The sequence below is a fragment of the Ammospiza nelsoni genome, chromosome 4 (genome assembly GCF_027579445.1).
Source record: "Ammospiza nelsoni isolate bAmmNel1 chromosome 4, bAmmNel1.pri, whole genome shotgun sequence".
Taxonomy (NCBI): Eukaryota; Metazoa; Chordata; class Aves; order Passeriformes; family Passerellidae; genus Ammospiza; species Ammospiza nelsoni.
The window spans coordinates 12,036,081-12,054,407 of record NC_080636.1 but is presented as its reverse complement, the minus strand read 5'-3'; the positions used below and the strand labels follow the sequence as shown (position 1 = coordinate 12,054,407).

Here is an 18,327-nt window from a genome sequence, read left to right as displayed (position 1 = left end):
TTGAGTATTCATTTGAGATAAAGAGACCATCAGAATTCTTAGTTTGGGGTGCTGGAAATCTTGTCTTCCTGTTCCCAGGAGAGCACTTTGCTCTCAGGAACTATTTAATGCAAAATAAATAAACAATTCCTGCGGCAGGAAGCCAATACTAAAATATCTGTCTCCCAACAGAAACTCTTACTAGCACATTCAGTAAACTATTTCCACTGACTCTTTTCCTGGCCTCACAAATCTCAGGGGCTAAGATCCAGTTAATCGAAGCTCCTGAGAAATGAAAGTTTAGAACTGCAGAAAACAGAGATTCAAGCATGAAACATTCCTACCCAAAAGCCCTACCCACTAAGGCATGGCACAAAGAATTACCTGTGTCCCTTATAGGTCCCTGGTCAGCCCAGAGGAGTCCTTGGTTGCTTTACCAAAATATGTATCGGCTCTCCTTAATCAGGGGGACCTGGTAAGGATCTAATTTAGACACTTGAAACTACTGCCTCTTTTGATGATGTAAGGAACCAAGGTGAGTGCCTTGATAGTCCTCTGTAACCATGCTGGGACAGACACATCCACTTTTAAATGCTACACCTTCCAAAACACAGGGTCCAAAAGCTGCCCTTGCTCTCTGCCACAACAGTGCAGTTTGGAGAAGCTGGCATGGCTAAAAGAAGCACTTGTGCTCATGGGCAGCCATAATTTAGGGCACAAGGGTACTTTCCAGACAGCTGCTGCTTTTTATCTCTGTCTCCACTGTGTCCCAGTCCACAGCCCTGACCTTCCTGACAGAGGAGTTTGGGCAGGGCTTCTGTGAACCAGGGACTGCAGAGTGCAAGCTACAGAAATCTGCATTTCTTCCATTTCCACATTCTAATTCTGCTTACTTTCACTATGGTTGGGTGCCATAAACTTCAAAACCAGGAAAATCTGCATATGCAGAGTAATTACTTTTTCAGACTGTTTTACCAAATCAAGGATTTAACTGCACTGAAACACTTGATAAGAAACAATTCCATTGATACTTGCTATTGAACCTAAATGACTGACCAGATGGAGCAGAACATAACACAGCAGACTGCCTAATATACTTTAGCTGAGATAATACATCTCAACTGAAAAAAACATAATGTTTCACTCACTGACATGGAGATTGTTATATTACAGTGTGATGGAAATATCTATTGCACACTCTTCCATAAGTCTATCTGCATGCCTGTGCAATTTTTCCTTCTTCTATCCCTCTAATAACCTTTATATCTCTAATATCCCTTTAAGACAACTGTAATAAACCAAAACTGAACAATTAAAAAAAAAAGCCTGTTAAAGTACTGTTAAGGGAATAAGTTAAACCTGCAAAATCAAGGAAATTCAAATTTAAAGCTGAAATGCACCATATGTCCTCCAGTGTGCACATATGAGGAGATGGGTTCAAGTATTTTTTTAAGCAGAATACCATGATAGAATAAGATACCCAAGAATGCAGGATTCACACAGAATTGTCTTTGCCTTGGTTAACTCTGGATTATTTAAAGCAACTATGAATATTAATATTCATAGAGATGCCTTCCTTTTATTCCCATTAATAATAAGAGCTATAGAAGCCTAACAGAATAGCAACACATCCCTAAATGTTAAGGACCTTTTTTTTTAATAATAAAGTACATGTGTAAGTCTATATAGGCATATAAGTAAAATGTTTACTGCAGTTGTTAGAGGATATGATTGATGACTTGAAAACCTAGAGAAGGGCAGAGAGAAGCTTTTGTTTTCAATTACATATGGGCAGAGGGAACCTGCAGGAAACACCAGAAGCTACCTGTTCATATTTCCCTCCCAAAAGTGCACATTATTTATTTTGTATCATAAGCATTAAGTGTGGCTCCTTGATCTGCCAGGTTAGAAAAAAGAGAATAAGTCCAGCCAACTCCCTCAGGCCTACCATCTCTGTCTTGTTTCACAATCTTGCTCGTTCTTCATGGCAGCAAAAAAAAATTGATAGAAAGATGTGGCAGAAAATCTTGGACTGACAAGCAGTATTTTAAGTGTCAAATGAAAATCCTGAAGCATTAGAATAACAAAATATGAGAAAGCAAGACTGGGATACACCTTACACATCTAAGGGTCAAAAAAGGAACTGCTCATCTTCTAAATTTTCACTGATGCTAAGGATCTTTTTGTCTTGCAAAGGATTCCTCCAAAACTATTTTCTTTCTGCTTCCTTATTCATAAGTCTTTATTTCATAATTATTTCACTAAACACAGACCATTAGATGTATTAGTTTTCCCTTGGTCTTTTTTCCTACTTGCCCCAACAGTTGTTATCTTTGCCTGCCTGTGGTGCTGCTGTTTCCATTTTTCCTACCATTTTTTGCCTGCATGTCTGTGGGGCATACCTAGTTCTCCAAGAGCCAGGTAATGCTTTATGTGAAGCTGAGAGAAGAAATCTGTGAGCATTTGAAAGCTGGGTTCTGTTATGGGCTTGTAGAGGCTCTGCTGCTCACTCCAGCACAGGTGTCTGGCTGGGTACACACTCCATGTCTGTGCTGTCTCCCATGCCAAATGACCTCTCTGCCAGTAGAGACTTTAAGCCATGAAGACTTTTATCCTTGGAGCTGAAGGCCAAATACCATTTTGAAAACGTAATGGGATCGGTTGGACAGAGTTGCAAAACCAGAAATGCTATGGGTGGAGATAAGCCATTAAAGCTTAAGCTTCTGATGTAACAATAATGAGAAAAAAATTCTTCAAACTGAGAAAAGAAAAATTAGTATGGCCTGTGAGTAAGTATGAATGGCAAAAGTAAAAATCACAAAAACTGGGGAAAAAAACCCAAACAAGATTATTATCTTGTTCAGAACAGTTCAGAGAAATTCCACATGGTGACTGCTAGAAAAATAATGATGGACCAGTAAAACTCAAAATTTAGGTAGAAACATATACAGTAAAATTAGAGTATCTGGGATCTAGGCCATCAAGATGAGCAACAACAACAAAAAAATCCAAACTAAATATACAACATACATTGAATGTTTCATAAGTGGAAATGCATTCTATTACAGGCTAACTCTGGTTTTAGACTTTCGAGAAGGCAAGCACTCATTTATGAAACCACCTTTCTCCTGACATCCTGTTTTAGAGCAATTTATTTTCTTTGAAACCATGTGTTTCTTTCTGATACAGTGGCCTCACAGCACATTTATCTTTTTATGTCTGTAAGCTCCCTGGGACTGGGACTCTTGATACTTGTCTCATAAAGGCTGCCAGCATTTAGGAATGAAAATTGGTAATGTTAATTGTAATTTTATACTTGAGTATAACCTGATTTTGCTATACCTCTTGGCAGCAGCCAGAGCACACAGTAAATGAACTGCATGAAGGATGTGCTGTAAGACAGTATCATGGCCAGAGTGGCACAGTAGCAAAGAGCCACAACACCAAGCTGCTCATCAGACAGCTTAACCTCCAGCCCTGGTGCACCATATCACCGAGGAATCACCAACTAGTGACTCCAGAACTGGAATGTGCTATGTCTAGTGCCATGCTTTGAAACGTATTCGCCACATGGCCTAATGATGAACTGCTGGGGTAAAAGCCCACACAATTCAGAAATCTCCTGGAGTGTATCAGGGGAAAAAAGGGGTCTTCAAGCCTCTTAGCAAATCACTGTGGTCTGCCTTGGTTGGGGGTTGGATCCCAGTTTCCACAAAGCACTAAGCAGATTCTGCTGCCCTGCAATGCTCCTCAAGTCATAGTCCATGTGTCCCCACTAGGATCTGGCTGACATGGTTAAGCAGGTCTTGGTGGCACATCATTCTTATGTTCAGTGAGGATCCATTCTAAAAAAACCCCCATGACCCAGTGAAATAAAACAAGAAAAGATCAAACTAAACTGTGCTAACATTGGGTCAGTTAGGAAAGGAATCACAATCAAAAGTATAAATAAGTGAATGAATAAATGAATGAATGAATGAATGAATGAATGAATGAATGAATGAGAAAAATATTTTTTTAAATTCTCTAAGTACTTTGTAGACTCAGTCCATATTTTTCAGGCATGCCTGTTCAAAATTAAGACCTCAATCCACAAAAAAGGCAATGAATCTCCAGTAACTGGAGAGGGGGAAAGAAGAAAAAGAAGATGAGAAGAATATCACAGCACCTTTTGAAGTCAAACCACCTGTACACAGTTATAAGTCTGGACAGGAATTCAGGAATCTATACAGGAAAATACTATTCCAGGCCTCTAGCTCTGAATGTTCTACAGTCAAGGTGCTGTGTGTGAGATTGCAGGGGCAGTGTTCAAACATGCTTGTGCCATCCAGCAGGAGCACAGGCTTCTAAAATCTAAGCCTGTGCTTCTAATTCTCCTCAGTATTCTGTCAATATGTCTTCACATCTGCCAAAATACAAGCTGCCTGCACAATCAGAGGGCATTGCTTCAAACATGGTTTTCACAGATTAAAATATGTTAAAATATTTTTTTTTCTCATTTCTTTTTCCAAGATTTCCCATGCCTATTGTCCCAGAGACTAATTCTAGATACTACTCCCACAATACCGAATGACTTTTGGCTCTGTCACAACTTCTGCTCCTTTTTTACTGTGCATCCTTTCTACAACTAACTCTTGAGATCTCAGAGCAGTGCTTCTCATGAAGAAAGTCACCTGCCCTGTGTAATAACTGAGGCATTAGTAGTGCCCAATCTTTGGGCCACTCTTCTAACAGCATCTGCAAGTATGCGGCCATAAATCAGATCCAGCAGCACGAGAATGGGCTAGAAAGAAAATAAAAAATTCCCCAATACAGAGAGCAAAGAAATCTAAATTTATGGGACTGTAGAAAGAGCTCAAGGAAAGAAAGAGAGGACATTCTTGTGGCTGAACAATGAGTTGAGTCCCTCAAGACTGAAAAGAGTACCACAAAAGAGACCCATAAACCAAAAGGCATAAGAAAAAGAGCAGAGAATGCTAGAAATTATAGATACAGATTTTGTCACTGAATTAATGAGATCAGAGATCCCCTTTCTCTGCTGTCTCCTAATCCTTACCTGTTTTCACAGGGTATAAAATGGCACAATTCAATACAGACTTTTAAAGTATAAGTGCTGATAGACTTTGGATAAAGGAGTTAATTGGACTTAATCTACAATTCCTGCAGAACTCACACAGATGACTGGATTTTAGATTTTTTGCCATGTTCTCTTTATTGATATTTATTTTTAGTTTTGATTTATTTATGCCTATTAATAAATAATTCAATTAATTAAGTTAATTATAATCAAAATGATCACTTTAGAAAGAAAATAAATTCAATCTTGGTTTTGAATTGTCTAGAATTTTTAATGCAGCATGATGCAGCATATCTGGAGCTTTTTAAGTTTCTTTTCCTTCGTTTTCCTTTTCTCTTGATTAGCTACTTGCCAAATATTTGTTTGTTTTAAACTAAATCAAATTTTCTACCTCCTCAGCAAGATTCATGTTTATTTATATGGGTAAGGTACAGTAATTGAGAAGTAGCAAGATACACCCATGACAGAAGTCTACTTGAATCTCTAATTTGTGGTAGGTCTAAGAGAGAACAGCAAGTGTAAGTTACAATTGCTGGAAGGTAGTGTTCATCTCTAAGCAGATGGAAGCCAGATATTTTAAAACTAACTGCAACAATTGACTTAAATATGGCCCTGTCTGAAGCCAAACAAAATTATTCCACTGCCATCACTGCATTTCACAGCAGAGCATGTTACAGCTCTAAATCTTGTGCTTTACAAAATACAAAATACACCGATCACCCACACTTTGCAGATAGGACACCTGAAATGGAGAAAAGTGAAATGATTTGCTGAAGCTCACAAAGAACAACAGCAGCAGAGAAAAAAAGCAGGCCATAAAGTTGTCTGTTCACTCACAGAACTTCTCATTGCTGTAGACTATGCCAGTCTCTGTCAATCTCTACACACTCCTGGTTCTGTAGGTGCATTAGGAGAAATGCTGCCAAACGTGTGACAAATCACCTTTTGCTGCAAAGTCCACTAATGTCACTGGGAAAAAGTCCTATTAATTTTGGTGACCTCTGGACAGAGCACTAATGGAAAACCTGGGAACGAAGATGAAGTATCCTGGTCTGTACCAGGTCATGCAAGAGCCAGAGCACAGCCAGAAGAGCTGTGTAGGTACAACCCAATGGAAAGAGCAGGACACAGAAAATCAAAATGTGAAGGTGAGACACCAAATGGGCTTAGCAACTTTTACAGCAACAGATTTACAGCAGCTCCCAATTTAATTTATCAAAATGCAGTTGCCACTGGGGAAGTCAAAAGGGGAAAAAGCCACCCATCCATTTAATAGCCATTCTTCCTTCTGTCCTACTGCTACAGCAGCCAAGACAGTTGCTTATCCCCACATGGGTTATTTTCGTTGCTTCAGGTATTTTAGCTGTTTCATAGAGAACACTGATAAATAATTAAATAATACATATTCATTATGAGAGGGCCAGTGCTAAGTGACATTTTCAAATTGCATCTTGTCTTCAGACTATTTTGCTAAAAATAACTTAAAAAAATTAACCAAATCACAGACATTGAAAAAGTTATAATTCAAGCCAAGTCTTTGGATCCCAGTTTTGAGTTCTGTTGTCTCCACCCTCTGTATAGACAATTACAGCCACTCTGAGAGTTCAGCAACTGGTACATCACCTGACTCCTTATTTCATGTATGTCTGGTAAGTGAAATACAGTATAAAAGGCAGGTTCACTCATTTATCTGTATAAGAAATAGATTAGTTCTCTTCTATTAATGTCCTGTCTGGGATGACCCCTTGTCTAGTAAGTTCTCTGATCTGTTTAGGGTGAAAAACTTGGAGAGTTGCAATTTATAGAACCTGAAAAAATTAGTAGTGTAACACCAAAGCAGAAATTATTATGAAAATACATATTTGCTTAAAATGAAAAATATATAAGAAATACATGTAAGCAAATTTTTGTATTTTTATAAAAAAGAAATAAAGTCTGAATTGTAGCATTAGAATCCATGAAAAGAAACAGAGATCTATTTCAATATGAAAGTTATCTTTACAGTGCTTACAATTGCTTTCTGCCTCTGTCTCTCCCTTTGCTTGGCCCTTTCAGATTCCCGTTTTTCATACTCTTTGCGGTATTCTTCCCTCTTCAGCCTTTCATGCTGATATTCCTCATAGCTGTCATATCTAGGAAACACAACTTAGTCATCAAATCAAGCACCTGTATTTGTGAATGTAAAATTAGAAACACAATTTCTTGAATGCTTTACTATCCCAGGCAGTTAGAGAAAGGACAAGAGGAAATGGCCTCAAATTCCACCAGAGGAAGTTCAGGTTGGACACCAGGAAGAATTTCTTCGCTGTCAGGGTTGTTAGAGATTGGAAAGGGCTGCCCAGGGAAGTGGTGGAGTCACCATCCCTGGAAGTGATCAAGAAATGAGTGGTCATGCTACGGTTTAGGTGATGTGGTGGTGTTTAGCCAAAGGCTGGACTCAACGAACTCAGAGGTCTTTTCCAGCCTTAATGATTCTATGATTCTACAATTCTCCCCTGAGGAACAGCTGCAAAGCGCACCAAATGCAGGGTGAAGGCACTACCTGGGTCTGCGACTGCACGGCGATCTGGACCGCGATCTTCCACCTAAGGGAGAACTTCTGTGTGCTCGGTGTCTACAGTGGCTGGACTCACAATAGCAACAAGATCTGCAGGAAGAAACACATTCACCTCTGTCATTCCATTCGAGTCTACTGACACCATTTTCTACCTCTTCCCTGAACTTACAATTTCTTCTAAGCTACCGGTGGGATTTTCCAGTGACAGTTTGCAATCTCCTAGTCAACTAAGGGGCCTCAAGTTATTTCTCCCCTCCTGGCCCTTCAGTAATTTTCCTTATTGAGGCTAACACAGAGCAGACAGTCAGCCATTGTCAAGTCCATCTGATAGAGGCTGTAGCAAGATTGGCACCAGGCAGCTCACAGATAATGGGGAAGGTTAGTTGTGTACATCTCTCACCAATTGCTCTGCCTCTGACCTGACTGCCTCCGCTCAGGTGTAAACCTGGCAAATTCAAAGGATATTGGAAACAAGTGTTTCTGTAGCAAACCTGTAACCTTCAGAGTTAATGAGCTCAGGAGCAATAGAATGAGTTGCACTGGATTAGGTTACTTCTTGCTTTTTTTTCTTTCTTTCCCATAAGTTTCTTATTGATTTTCCTGTTTGTCTTATTAGCTACAATGATCATACACAAATTTGCGGTACCTACCTTGAAGAGGATCTACTACAGGGCGACCTTGATCTCGATCGGGAATATGGAGAACGGGAACAAGACCTGCGTTGAGGAAAGGACCTTGATCTAGAGCGTGTCCTTTGGGATCTTTGAGAAAATAAGGATTTGGGTGGAGACACTGAATCTCTGCATGGAGAGTTAAAAGAAGAGCAAGAAGGTGATACATCAAATAATGAATAGGCTTGTGTCCCATCCCAAGGGTAGCATAGTTTATCACTTTCATCTTCACTGTCATCAAACAGACCATCCATTGCTAGTCCTGAATTTATAAACATAGGTAGTTTGGAGAATTGTTCATTACTGTAATCACTGTCCCTTAGTTCTCTGCTCTTATCTGCTTCTTCATCAAAAACAGCTTGGCTGGGGTGACCAAAATGCTTATTCAGTTCAGCCCGAATTTCCTGGTCTTGGAGCTGTTTTCTGTTATTACCATGGGATCCCTGCTTATTTGTCTGTAAAGTCTCTTTCTTGAAATACTGGTCTTGTTCTAAAGAAGAACAAATCTGACACTGCCACCCAGGTGAAGAATCCTTAAATTCTGGTTGTCTGGAGTCCTGAAGTTCCTGGGATATTTTAATGTGTATTTCCGATTTTGAATTCACAGATTGACAGTAGTCATGGTCACCAAACAGCCGCAAACTGGGCCGTTTTGTCTTTCTCTCCTCATGTCCACTGGACAGTACGGTAGTCTTGTTAAACTGTGTGTACAGCTCAGACTGGTCTGGACCCTTCTTGGTTGGGTTATTTCCTGGAGAACCGGAAGACTCACTACAGCGGGGCTTTTTTGAAGGTGGTACAACAGTCTTGCATGATGACTTCAGTTTAGGTGAAGTCCTAAAAGGATTATCTTGGCTGGCTTTATGAGGAGGGGTCGTAGGTGGAGTTAGGCCTACAGGGAGTAAAAGGAGGTACAGAATGCTTTTAAACACACATACAATGTTTATAAAGGTGGCTCATGTGCTTCTTAAAATAGATACAAAGCAAGACCCATTTTATGTCACTTCAACACTGCCAATACTGAGAATAAAATACCAAAGGTCTGGTAACAACAATAGAAACAATACTAATGCATCGCCATCGATCTCCAGCATAATTTCTGTCCCTCCCCTTCCTCTACGACATCCGCCCCTCTCTCTGTAGGTTTTGATAGAAAAGATCAAGAGATAAAATTCCAAAGACTTTTTGTTAAATACAAAACAGATTTTGATGTAAAAATGAAAAGTCAAAAGACTGTCACCATCAAAAACATAAAGAACCTAGCAAAGAAGAACCTGGATAAAAGCACAGCCAAGAGAAATAAATGAGGGGTACCAAAGGATGCAGAACCTAAATGCAATGAAATAGAGCCATTGTAACTCAGTGGCAATGACTCTTTGTTTCCAGAGTTCATTAACCATTGAGAATGTATGTCTAACACACTTGTTGAGTGTAATTAATACATTTTGCCTGAAATGTGGTTCTGCAACTGAAACCCAAATGCACAATAATACAACCACAAGTGTACTGAACCTTTGCATTTAGAACTAAATCACAGTGAGAATCATGCAGTAGGGAGTCAAAATGAAACAGGTAAGTCTTAGTATTAGTTATTAGGTTAGTATTAGATTAGTATTCAATGACTAAATATTCTGCTAACTAACAGGATTATTTACGTAACTGTAAGAGATTGTATCACTGTGATGAGACAAAATTGTAGGAAGAACTACAGTACATTTTAGTAATGCCTGGGAACTGAAGCAGCATCTTGCCATTATTTTTACAAGGGTAGAATATAACTTTCAATATTTTCTACAGAAATAATAGAATTTCTTCAGACTTTACCGAAGGATAATCCCAGACATCAGGGCAGAGTAACAGCAAAAAGCAGACACTGTTCAGGAAATCATTTCTCCTCAGGAAGGTACTTAGTATGTTAGGTTTCAAAAATTTGCTTCTGTCCAATTGACACTAATATAATTTAGTAATGTAGGCTTAAAATGTAACAAAATAGACAGAGATTAGGGAGTTCTCCAAGGTAATCCAGACCATCCCTAAGCAATCCAGATGCTCATGCTGTCCAAGAATACTTTTAGCCCAAGCAATGAGCTTTCCATTAGTACTTAAGCAAGAATGAAAACAGAGGGCAGACGAGTTACAGGAAATGTGTGTTTCAAACATGGTCATAGAGCTCTGGTTTGTATTTTTAAACATGCAGCACAGCTCGGCAGATCAATGCAAATGGAACAAGTTTTATAGTGTTTTGCTGTAAAGAAGGAAAAGTGTCCATCAATGCACAGTGCTCCCTAAGGAGCATAAATGGAGACTGGGAGTCCCACTGCATTATCTGCAATGAATTTCTTTCAGAAAATAAGAAAATAGAAGTACCAAGGCATGAATACTTAATGTGAGAGACACACTTGATTTTCTGTTTGGAAAAAATGGTTATGAGCTACCCATGGCTATGCAAAGACTTTGCCTAATGCCACAAAATTCAAGGAAACTGAGGCAAAGTTTATGGCACCTAAAATATTAGTTACCCCAAATTTAAATTTAATACTAAAAAAATTTTGTGCAGTCATCACGGTTAAATTATTTCCTCTAAGTCCTCAAATTTCTCTTTCTTCTTCCCAAAAATTCACTTGAGACAGGCCTAACTATTTCTTACCTTATGCACCTCCTCACTGACAAATATTTTTGACTACCAAGTGAATTTTTGCTAAAATAAGAGAACAGTCCTATTCAAAAATCTGCAGTAATAATTTCAAAGTTAAAGCTTCAGGCTCAGATTGAACAAATACTTCAGTAAACAACTTTCTAGAAACAAAATTTTAAAATTACAGTTTTACTTGTGAAATTGTACATTTTATAAGAAATTCTGGGGTTAGTTACTGGGTTTTTGGATGTAGTTTTAAAGAAAGAATTAAACAAAAATACAAACACTCCACAATGAACATGTATATTTAAGAATTTCAGGCAAAGAAACCTCAGACATAATCCAATATTCAAAATAAAATCTTATTTCAAATTCCACTTCTTTAAAGCTTGTTCTGGAAATAAGCAAGTAAAACATATAGTCAACATTTCCAGAAACCTGACAAAGAGCCCAATAATCTTCAGAAAAGTGGGGGGGAAGTACCAAAAAAACCCTCACGAAAGTACAGCCTGAGCTAAATTTACTGGCACTTCCCTTGCTGGCAGAACAGGGCTGGGACAGCCTAAGAAAGGGCTTCCTCATGGCATTCTGGCTTTTTTCCTGGATTTCAGCAGAAGCAGGAAGTGCACAGGCAAGTAGAAACAGATAAAAGATGGAAAATGTTCATTTAACTTTTGAACAAACCTACACTGGGGGATGGAGGAGGGAGTGAAGTTTTGATCACACGTCACCATTCCAAGTGCTTCTCCAGAGTGCCCCCTGACCCATCTCCAAATGGAGAATTCTGAGAAAACCAGCTGGCTGCACACTTGTTCATCTTCACCCTAATCCCTGGTAATCCCCACCGAGGGCCACCATCCCACATCAGTGGCATTACAATATTCTGTAACCACTGGATTATTTCACACGCACTGATTTCTCCCCAATGCGTACATTTAGGCATTGACAGTACAAGGTATATTCTGTACTCTCTCTTGAACTTAGCAGGTTTTGACAGATTTATGGAAGGACAGATGGCCATTACAGGCTGAAGGCTGACAAGAGGCAGTTCAGAGCATTGTTAACACACTTGCACAAACTCTCAGCAGTGCAGCGCTGTGCAGAATGTAATTCAGACTATAGCTTTTTTATTGCTGCCTATTTTCTTTTGTCAAAAGAGCCTGCTGTGCACAGCAACAAATGGCTGCCATTACCCAGAATGTAATGGGTGTCAGACAAATCACGTAACACAAACAATCAAGAGTATGTAGGTCATATTTCAACAGAGCACAACCTTAGCAATATTTATGATTACTGCATTGAAATGTGCTCTATAATAAACAAGTACCTCTACATCACTCACACTTACGTACTTCTGCACAGCAAATCTGTTAGAAGTGGTACATACTCTACAATCATCCCCCTTAAATAGTCTTTTTTCTTTTTAAAGTAAAAGGCAAGTATTTTTTCATGACATGCTATAAAACCATTTTCTTTGTAGGGACTTTTCCTTAATTGAATAGCTTTGGTAAATGGTACGTTTGCACTTTGCCTTGCTCTGTCTATACACTACGAACTCACTCTGTGATCTTGTGCTAGAAAACAGTATATATCAAATTGCCAGCACTGCTGCCAAAGCAGCACCATCCTCCCTGTGTCTGTGCAACAAAAGCTGTTTGCATATGTGCCAACTCTGCCACCTTGGCCAAGCAACTTCCTTCCAGAAAGTCTCTGGGAGGGTGAAACTACTTTCGATACATTCCAAAACTCCCCTTTAAAAAAAACTTGTAAAAAAAAAGTGTTACTCATTTAGCTTAGCTAGGTTGATAAGCAGAAATTGGGGGGGGGAGTGCCTTTGCCTTTGCATTAAAAGTGACATCTGGACTTCTTAGGACTGATTTTCACTACTGTTTTACATAGACACAGATATTTCTAAATCTCTACGGTATCTCAGCATTCCTATGTTTGATGATGTTTGCTGTGTTTTGAGGGGGCTGATAATTAATGTCTTTTGGGGAACACAGCCCTGGAACCTTTCTACATGTGCACTGGGCTTTTGAGAGGCATTGAAAATGAATTATTTGATACCTATGATTTTGAAAATGGATTGTCAAGAGAAACATTATTTAAGGCCACTTTAAAAACTGACCACAAGATAACAGCTCTGTTCAGTAGAAGAGTGTTTTTATGGCACTAAATTGCAGAAGCTCGGAAAATGTAATAAAATTAAACAGTCATCATATAAAACTACATGCTTGTTGAATATTCAGTTTAATCCTGTTGTCAGTGCTGGAGAGAATAAACACAGATGCCTGAAAACATCAAATATTTCACTAGATTTTAGTCCTTCTAGACAACTCTCTCCATCTCACATCTCATTTTACCGGAAATCATTCTGAGGTCAAAGAAGTTCTTAGATGACAGATTTTTAAGTATTTTTTCTGACAAGTAAGAGGCAACACAAATCTAGAGGTGGGCAAATAGCAGGTTATCAGTATCCTCAACCATGGTCACAAATTCCAAATCACTCTTCAACTTGATTGTGCACATCAGCTTTTCTGATGACAGAAAATATAGCTTTTTCTGCCATTTTTCAGAAAAGTCAAGTTTTTCCCCCAAGACCAGTGAGCAGTTTTACACTACAATAAATTATAGGGATCTGTATCAAATTAGAGACTTTTCACCAAGAGGGTGGAAATAGCCCTCTAGTTACTGATTGAGCCATAAGCACTTAAACCAACTTCGTGTACATAAATGGTGGCTTTGAGTATTTAGGTGTGAAGGTTTAAGACACAGGGAACAGAGAGAGATTAATTAGAAGCCATGCTATCTAACATCTGGCATTCAGACGTTTGTCTAAGACAATCGAAAGTCTAAAACAATGAGAAGCCCTTGACTGCCAAGAGAAACATTGCCACCTCCAGAAGGTGAGTCATCCTGGTGAGTCTGTTTGCACAGTCCCTCCGTCCCTGCCCCACCCTGCCCCCTCATTCTGACTGCTAACAAAGAGGCAAGAGGTGACACAGAGCCATCCCAGATATCTGGGAGACACTGGAGAGGTTCAAGCCCACAGCCTCTTTAAGGAGGGCACTGGCAATGCAGATGGCTGTGGAAAAAGAGATGCACATCTTCTGAGTCCCTCACTCAGAAGACTCATCTGACACAGGAATTTCATTTCACTGCATTATCATTTCCTAGGACTCCCTCTATACCATGATGTTCTGGTCCAGCTTCCTCAGAATAACACTAGAATAATCAACTTCAAGAGATAGGACTTTATACAGCAATGGACTTAGGACACTTACAGTGCATTGAAAGCATTCTTATGTGTGGCATGAAAACACTTCAAATATTTGTTCCTTGTAATTTGACAATTCGATGTTTTGACAGTTTTAGGGAGGACAAAGTTACACTCATGACTACTAACAAATCTGTTGTAAAGCAAGATATAGCACTGGCAAGAGAATGGCTTCAGTTTAACTTTAGATACATGAATCCAAAATGTGTGTGTGACGAAGATTGATGGCTCATGTGGGAAATGTTTTTATTTATTTATTTTTCTGGTCTATAGTTAATTCATCAGTGAGGGAAGCAATGTTGTTTTCAGCAGAAAGATCAAGGGAGTTGCTATTTATATTAAAATACTTTGTGCTTCGAGAGTGCAAGCAGCACTGCTAATGGTCTTTTCAATTCAGTAGTGAGATCAAGGTAACTCCTATTTAAATTATAATAAATAGTGCTTGTATGGTGCAAGCTGCCCTATATAAGGACAATGAGCAATGCGGTTATCTGGATATAATTTGGAGTTGCCAGGGTTCTCACTAAAAAACTTCAAGGTATTATTAATCACTACTACCACTACTTTTTTCCTTATTTTAGTTTTGGTTGTTTTTTAAACTGAAATGGGTCCCAATTCTGCCATGATTTACACACACATGCACACACACAATATGCTGTAAGTTCTTCAGTACTCCAGGCTGTTTCTATTACATACTTTGCTTCCAGCACAAGCAGACTCAGGATACAAAACTACTGCAGTACAAATTACTTAAAAAGCAAGACATGCATATTTTTAGAGGTTTACATATATACATGAATATAAAAATAAAAACTAATACACATAGGCAGAGATTAAAATAGTTACTGCATCATCTCCTGAAATCTTGTGAAGCGCAACATAAAGTCCAAGAGCCACCATTATGTACACTGCTTGGTAACACTGCCCAGCTCCCTGGCCACACAACACTCCAATTCTTATTATTCCTGAATATCATCAGGTTATTTCCTAGCTAACTTCTTTTATTTCTAGCGGGGAAAAGAAATCACAGAATCATAGTAGAGCATTCCTGTTTACACATGTGGCCAGTTGTGCTGCTTCCCAGCTTCTGTTGCTTTTTTAATGCACCAGTTCTGATTATGTTTTCCAAGCACCTACAGAGCTGTTTTGTTTCCTCCTCTGTGCACGGCTGATGGAGCGGAATGAATCTGGCAATACCAAGACCATTCCTGTTGCCACTATGGACAAAATACCAGAGGATTGTCCAGGGGTCAGACTGACTCCCAATTTCTGTCTAGTCAGCTGATGGAAAAGCAGGCTGCTGACTTTTTGGCTGGGAGAAAACACTGCTTCCTTCAGTGATTTCAACGGCTGCTTGTACCACTCTGCTGTAGTCACCTCATCTGCCCCTTTCTGTTGGCAGCACTAAGCACTGACTTATCCATGTGCTTACAAATGGGCACCCTTGTGCAGACTTGCTGTCCTGTAGTGATGGAAGAGGCTTCTCCATGCTTCACTTCACTCCACTCCACTTCACTTACTGGCACTGAATAGGATTATCCTCCTGCATACAGTGAATTTTGCCATGTTTATGTTGGTCTTGCAAAATGAAGATGTGTAGGAAGAATGCTTCCTTTTGCTGTAAGAGGAATGCAGCAAGACTGCAGGCTCCCAGGAGACAGCAGGGAAAACTGTTCATGTTTTAGTGGTGAACTAATGAAAAAATTTCTGAAAAAGTACAATGATGGTTTTAAGAAGGTGATAGCCCAGTGTACCTACCCAAACCCAGCCTGGGCCTGCTGCCACTGAATTCAGGAGCACCAAGCTAATTTGTGGTACCTGAAGACCTTTTTTGCAATACACCCCTTCCCCCACAATGCTAGAGATCAGATAGTTTACGACCTACTGCTATCCTGAGAGAAGCACCGTGCCAAGTACATCTCTTATTTTTCAATATTACACAACTGAGAAAGAAAATGGTCTTGGCAATAGCTCAGGTGGAGCTCAATGTGTTCTTTTGTGCTCAGCTCAGGACACTTGAAGAAAACAGAGGCAAAAGAGAGTTCAGAGGAATGCCATAAAACAGATCTGAGTCTGAAGGAATTGACTTCAGCAGAAAGAAGAGCAGACGAATTAAACAAATGATTAAATGGGTGATGCACGAACTAAACCACTACATGATTAAAAAATCCTACAAATCTTCAAAAGGTACAAATCCAGGGATCAGAAAGGAGGAGGAAGATAAAGGGAGGTTGTGTGAAGTGTGTTAATGGAAGAAAAAGAAAAAGCAGGAATACAAAATGAATACCACTTTTAAAAATTACCTCTAAACTATGGGACAATTAGTTGTTCAGTGGTAGAGGAGAGAGCTGTTATTTGTGATGTATTAATCTAGAAATGACAAAGCACTGAAACATGCAGTCATGTACAGCCCTAGACTGGCCTGGAGACAGACTGAATGACATAACTTTTACATCTGTAACATCTATTACACTGTGCTGTGGGGTTTGTCTTTGAAAGATGGTGCTCAGCTGTACACAAATCTATGGGGAAATGGAGAAATATAACAGAAAAATTGTTTCATTCATATTTTCTCAGAAATTATGCTCTCCTGTTGTCATGGTTTGGAACCGTATTTTCAAACATGTTTCTTCTCAGGTAGCTGGATAAAAATGTAACGCTGAACTGCACTGAAGTGAATCTACTGGAGACTTCTGTGAGATCTCAGCACATTTGTGCTATATTAAAGTAAACAAACACACACAAGCCATGCTTAAAGAAAGAGCAGTCATTTTGCATTTCTCACCTGCAGTTCCAGAGAGTTCCACACTTAAGGTTTGTTCAATAGTCTTGTTCTCAAATGGGGAACCCTTGGGATCACTGGAAGACAGGGCACATTTATAAAAACAAGCTGAAATGGAGTTGCTGTAGCCAAAATCTACTGAAGCCCCCTCCCTTTTATAAATGTTTGCACTTTTTAGTACTTACTTTGGTGACTCGGGTGTCAATGGAAGTGATAAACTTGTTGGTTTGGCTAAAGGAAAAAAGAAAACAATTATGCAATATTTAAACACTCTGTAAAGTATACTGCAAACATTTCTTTATACTTTGGCATTGGAATCGTGTGGAAGTCAAGCTCTAATAGTGCAATTGCCATTTCAGAGTATCTCAGATAGATAAATAAAGAGACTCATCCCAATTCCTTATTCACTAGCACTAAAAGGGCACCTAAATTTCAACAATTATTTACATCAATTACTGTACCTCTGAAATACAGTACACAACCCAAATGACAAGAACCTTTCAGAAGAAGAGTGGTACATGTTAAAAATCAATGAAGAACTCTACAGGATACACTGTGAAAATGTTACTTCTCTCAGTGTTAATTTAGACTACAGTTCACGTTTTATTTGGAAACAAGAGCAGCAGAATAACTACAAAGTAACAGAACGTTATGAATATTCAGTTAATTTTACAAGATACAATTTCATATACAGTACTGAGAATAGGTTGTTTCTATGAGGCCAGAGTCCAACCAGTTATAGTCCAAATTTTTGCAAATTATGCTGCAAACTACGACAAACCATGGACATAGTCACAGATGGTTAAAAATGGGGTTGAAGCTCTCAGCACTATAATCCCGACATACGCAAAAAACAAAGCTCTGGCTATAAAAATGTAAGTCTTTGCAGCTTTTCCTCATGCAAAATTGTATTTTCTCAGAGCAAGCCAAGAAATAGGATGTTGTAATACAACTAAGATGCCTTTAAAATTAAAAATTATAGTACTTGCAAATTTTACTTTTCAGAAGTTAGATTGATGTTTTAAACACAGAGAGCATTGTAGCAGGAACAACAGCAGGGGATCTCTTCTGCAGATTAATTACTTAAGACAAAATGTTCCCCTTGAACACTCCTGCACTGCAGATCTTTTGTCCAGAGTGTCACTACTGCATATTTCATATTCATTACAGGCTTGGAGCTCCCATCAACATTAAGGGATTTTATATGCAAATTGATTACTTTTATATGCTCTAGAGCATTCCTGAAGTAATATAACATTTTAAAAAATTAATTCTCAAAAGCTGCATATTGTTTCTTCTCCTCCCCATATGAGAAAAGGAAGCTCAGGTGTTCACCTCAGGTTCACCTT

At 38.9% G+C, this 18,327-nt stretch overlaps 1 protein-coding gene across 1 annotated transcript in view; it reads right to left on the bottom strand.

Moving 5' to 3' along the window:
• Nucleotides 1-18,327, bottom strand: part of PPARGC1A (PPARG coactivator 1 alpha) — a 68,755-nt gene that overhangs the window by 9,404 nt on the left and 41,024 nt on the right. The window contains exons 6-10 of the mRNA XM_059470335.1: nt 17,164-17,209; nt 16,982-17,055; nt 8,264-9,176; nt 7,599-7,703; nt 7,068-7,188 (exon numbers count right to left, since the gene is read on the bottom strand). Coding sequence (XP_059326318.1) covers nt 7,068-7,188; nt 7,599-7,703; nt 8,264-9,176; nt 16,982-17,055; nt 17,164-17,209 — 1,259 coding nt within the window. The remainder of the gene's footprint in view (nt 1-7,067; nt 7,189-7,598; nt 7,704-8,263; nt 9,177-16,981; nt 17,056-17,163; nt 17,210-18,327) is intronic.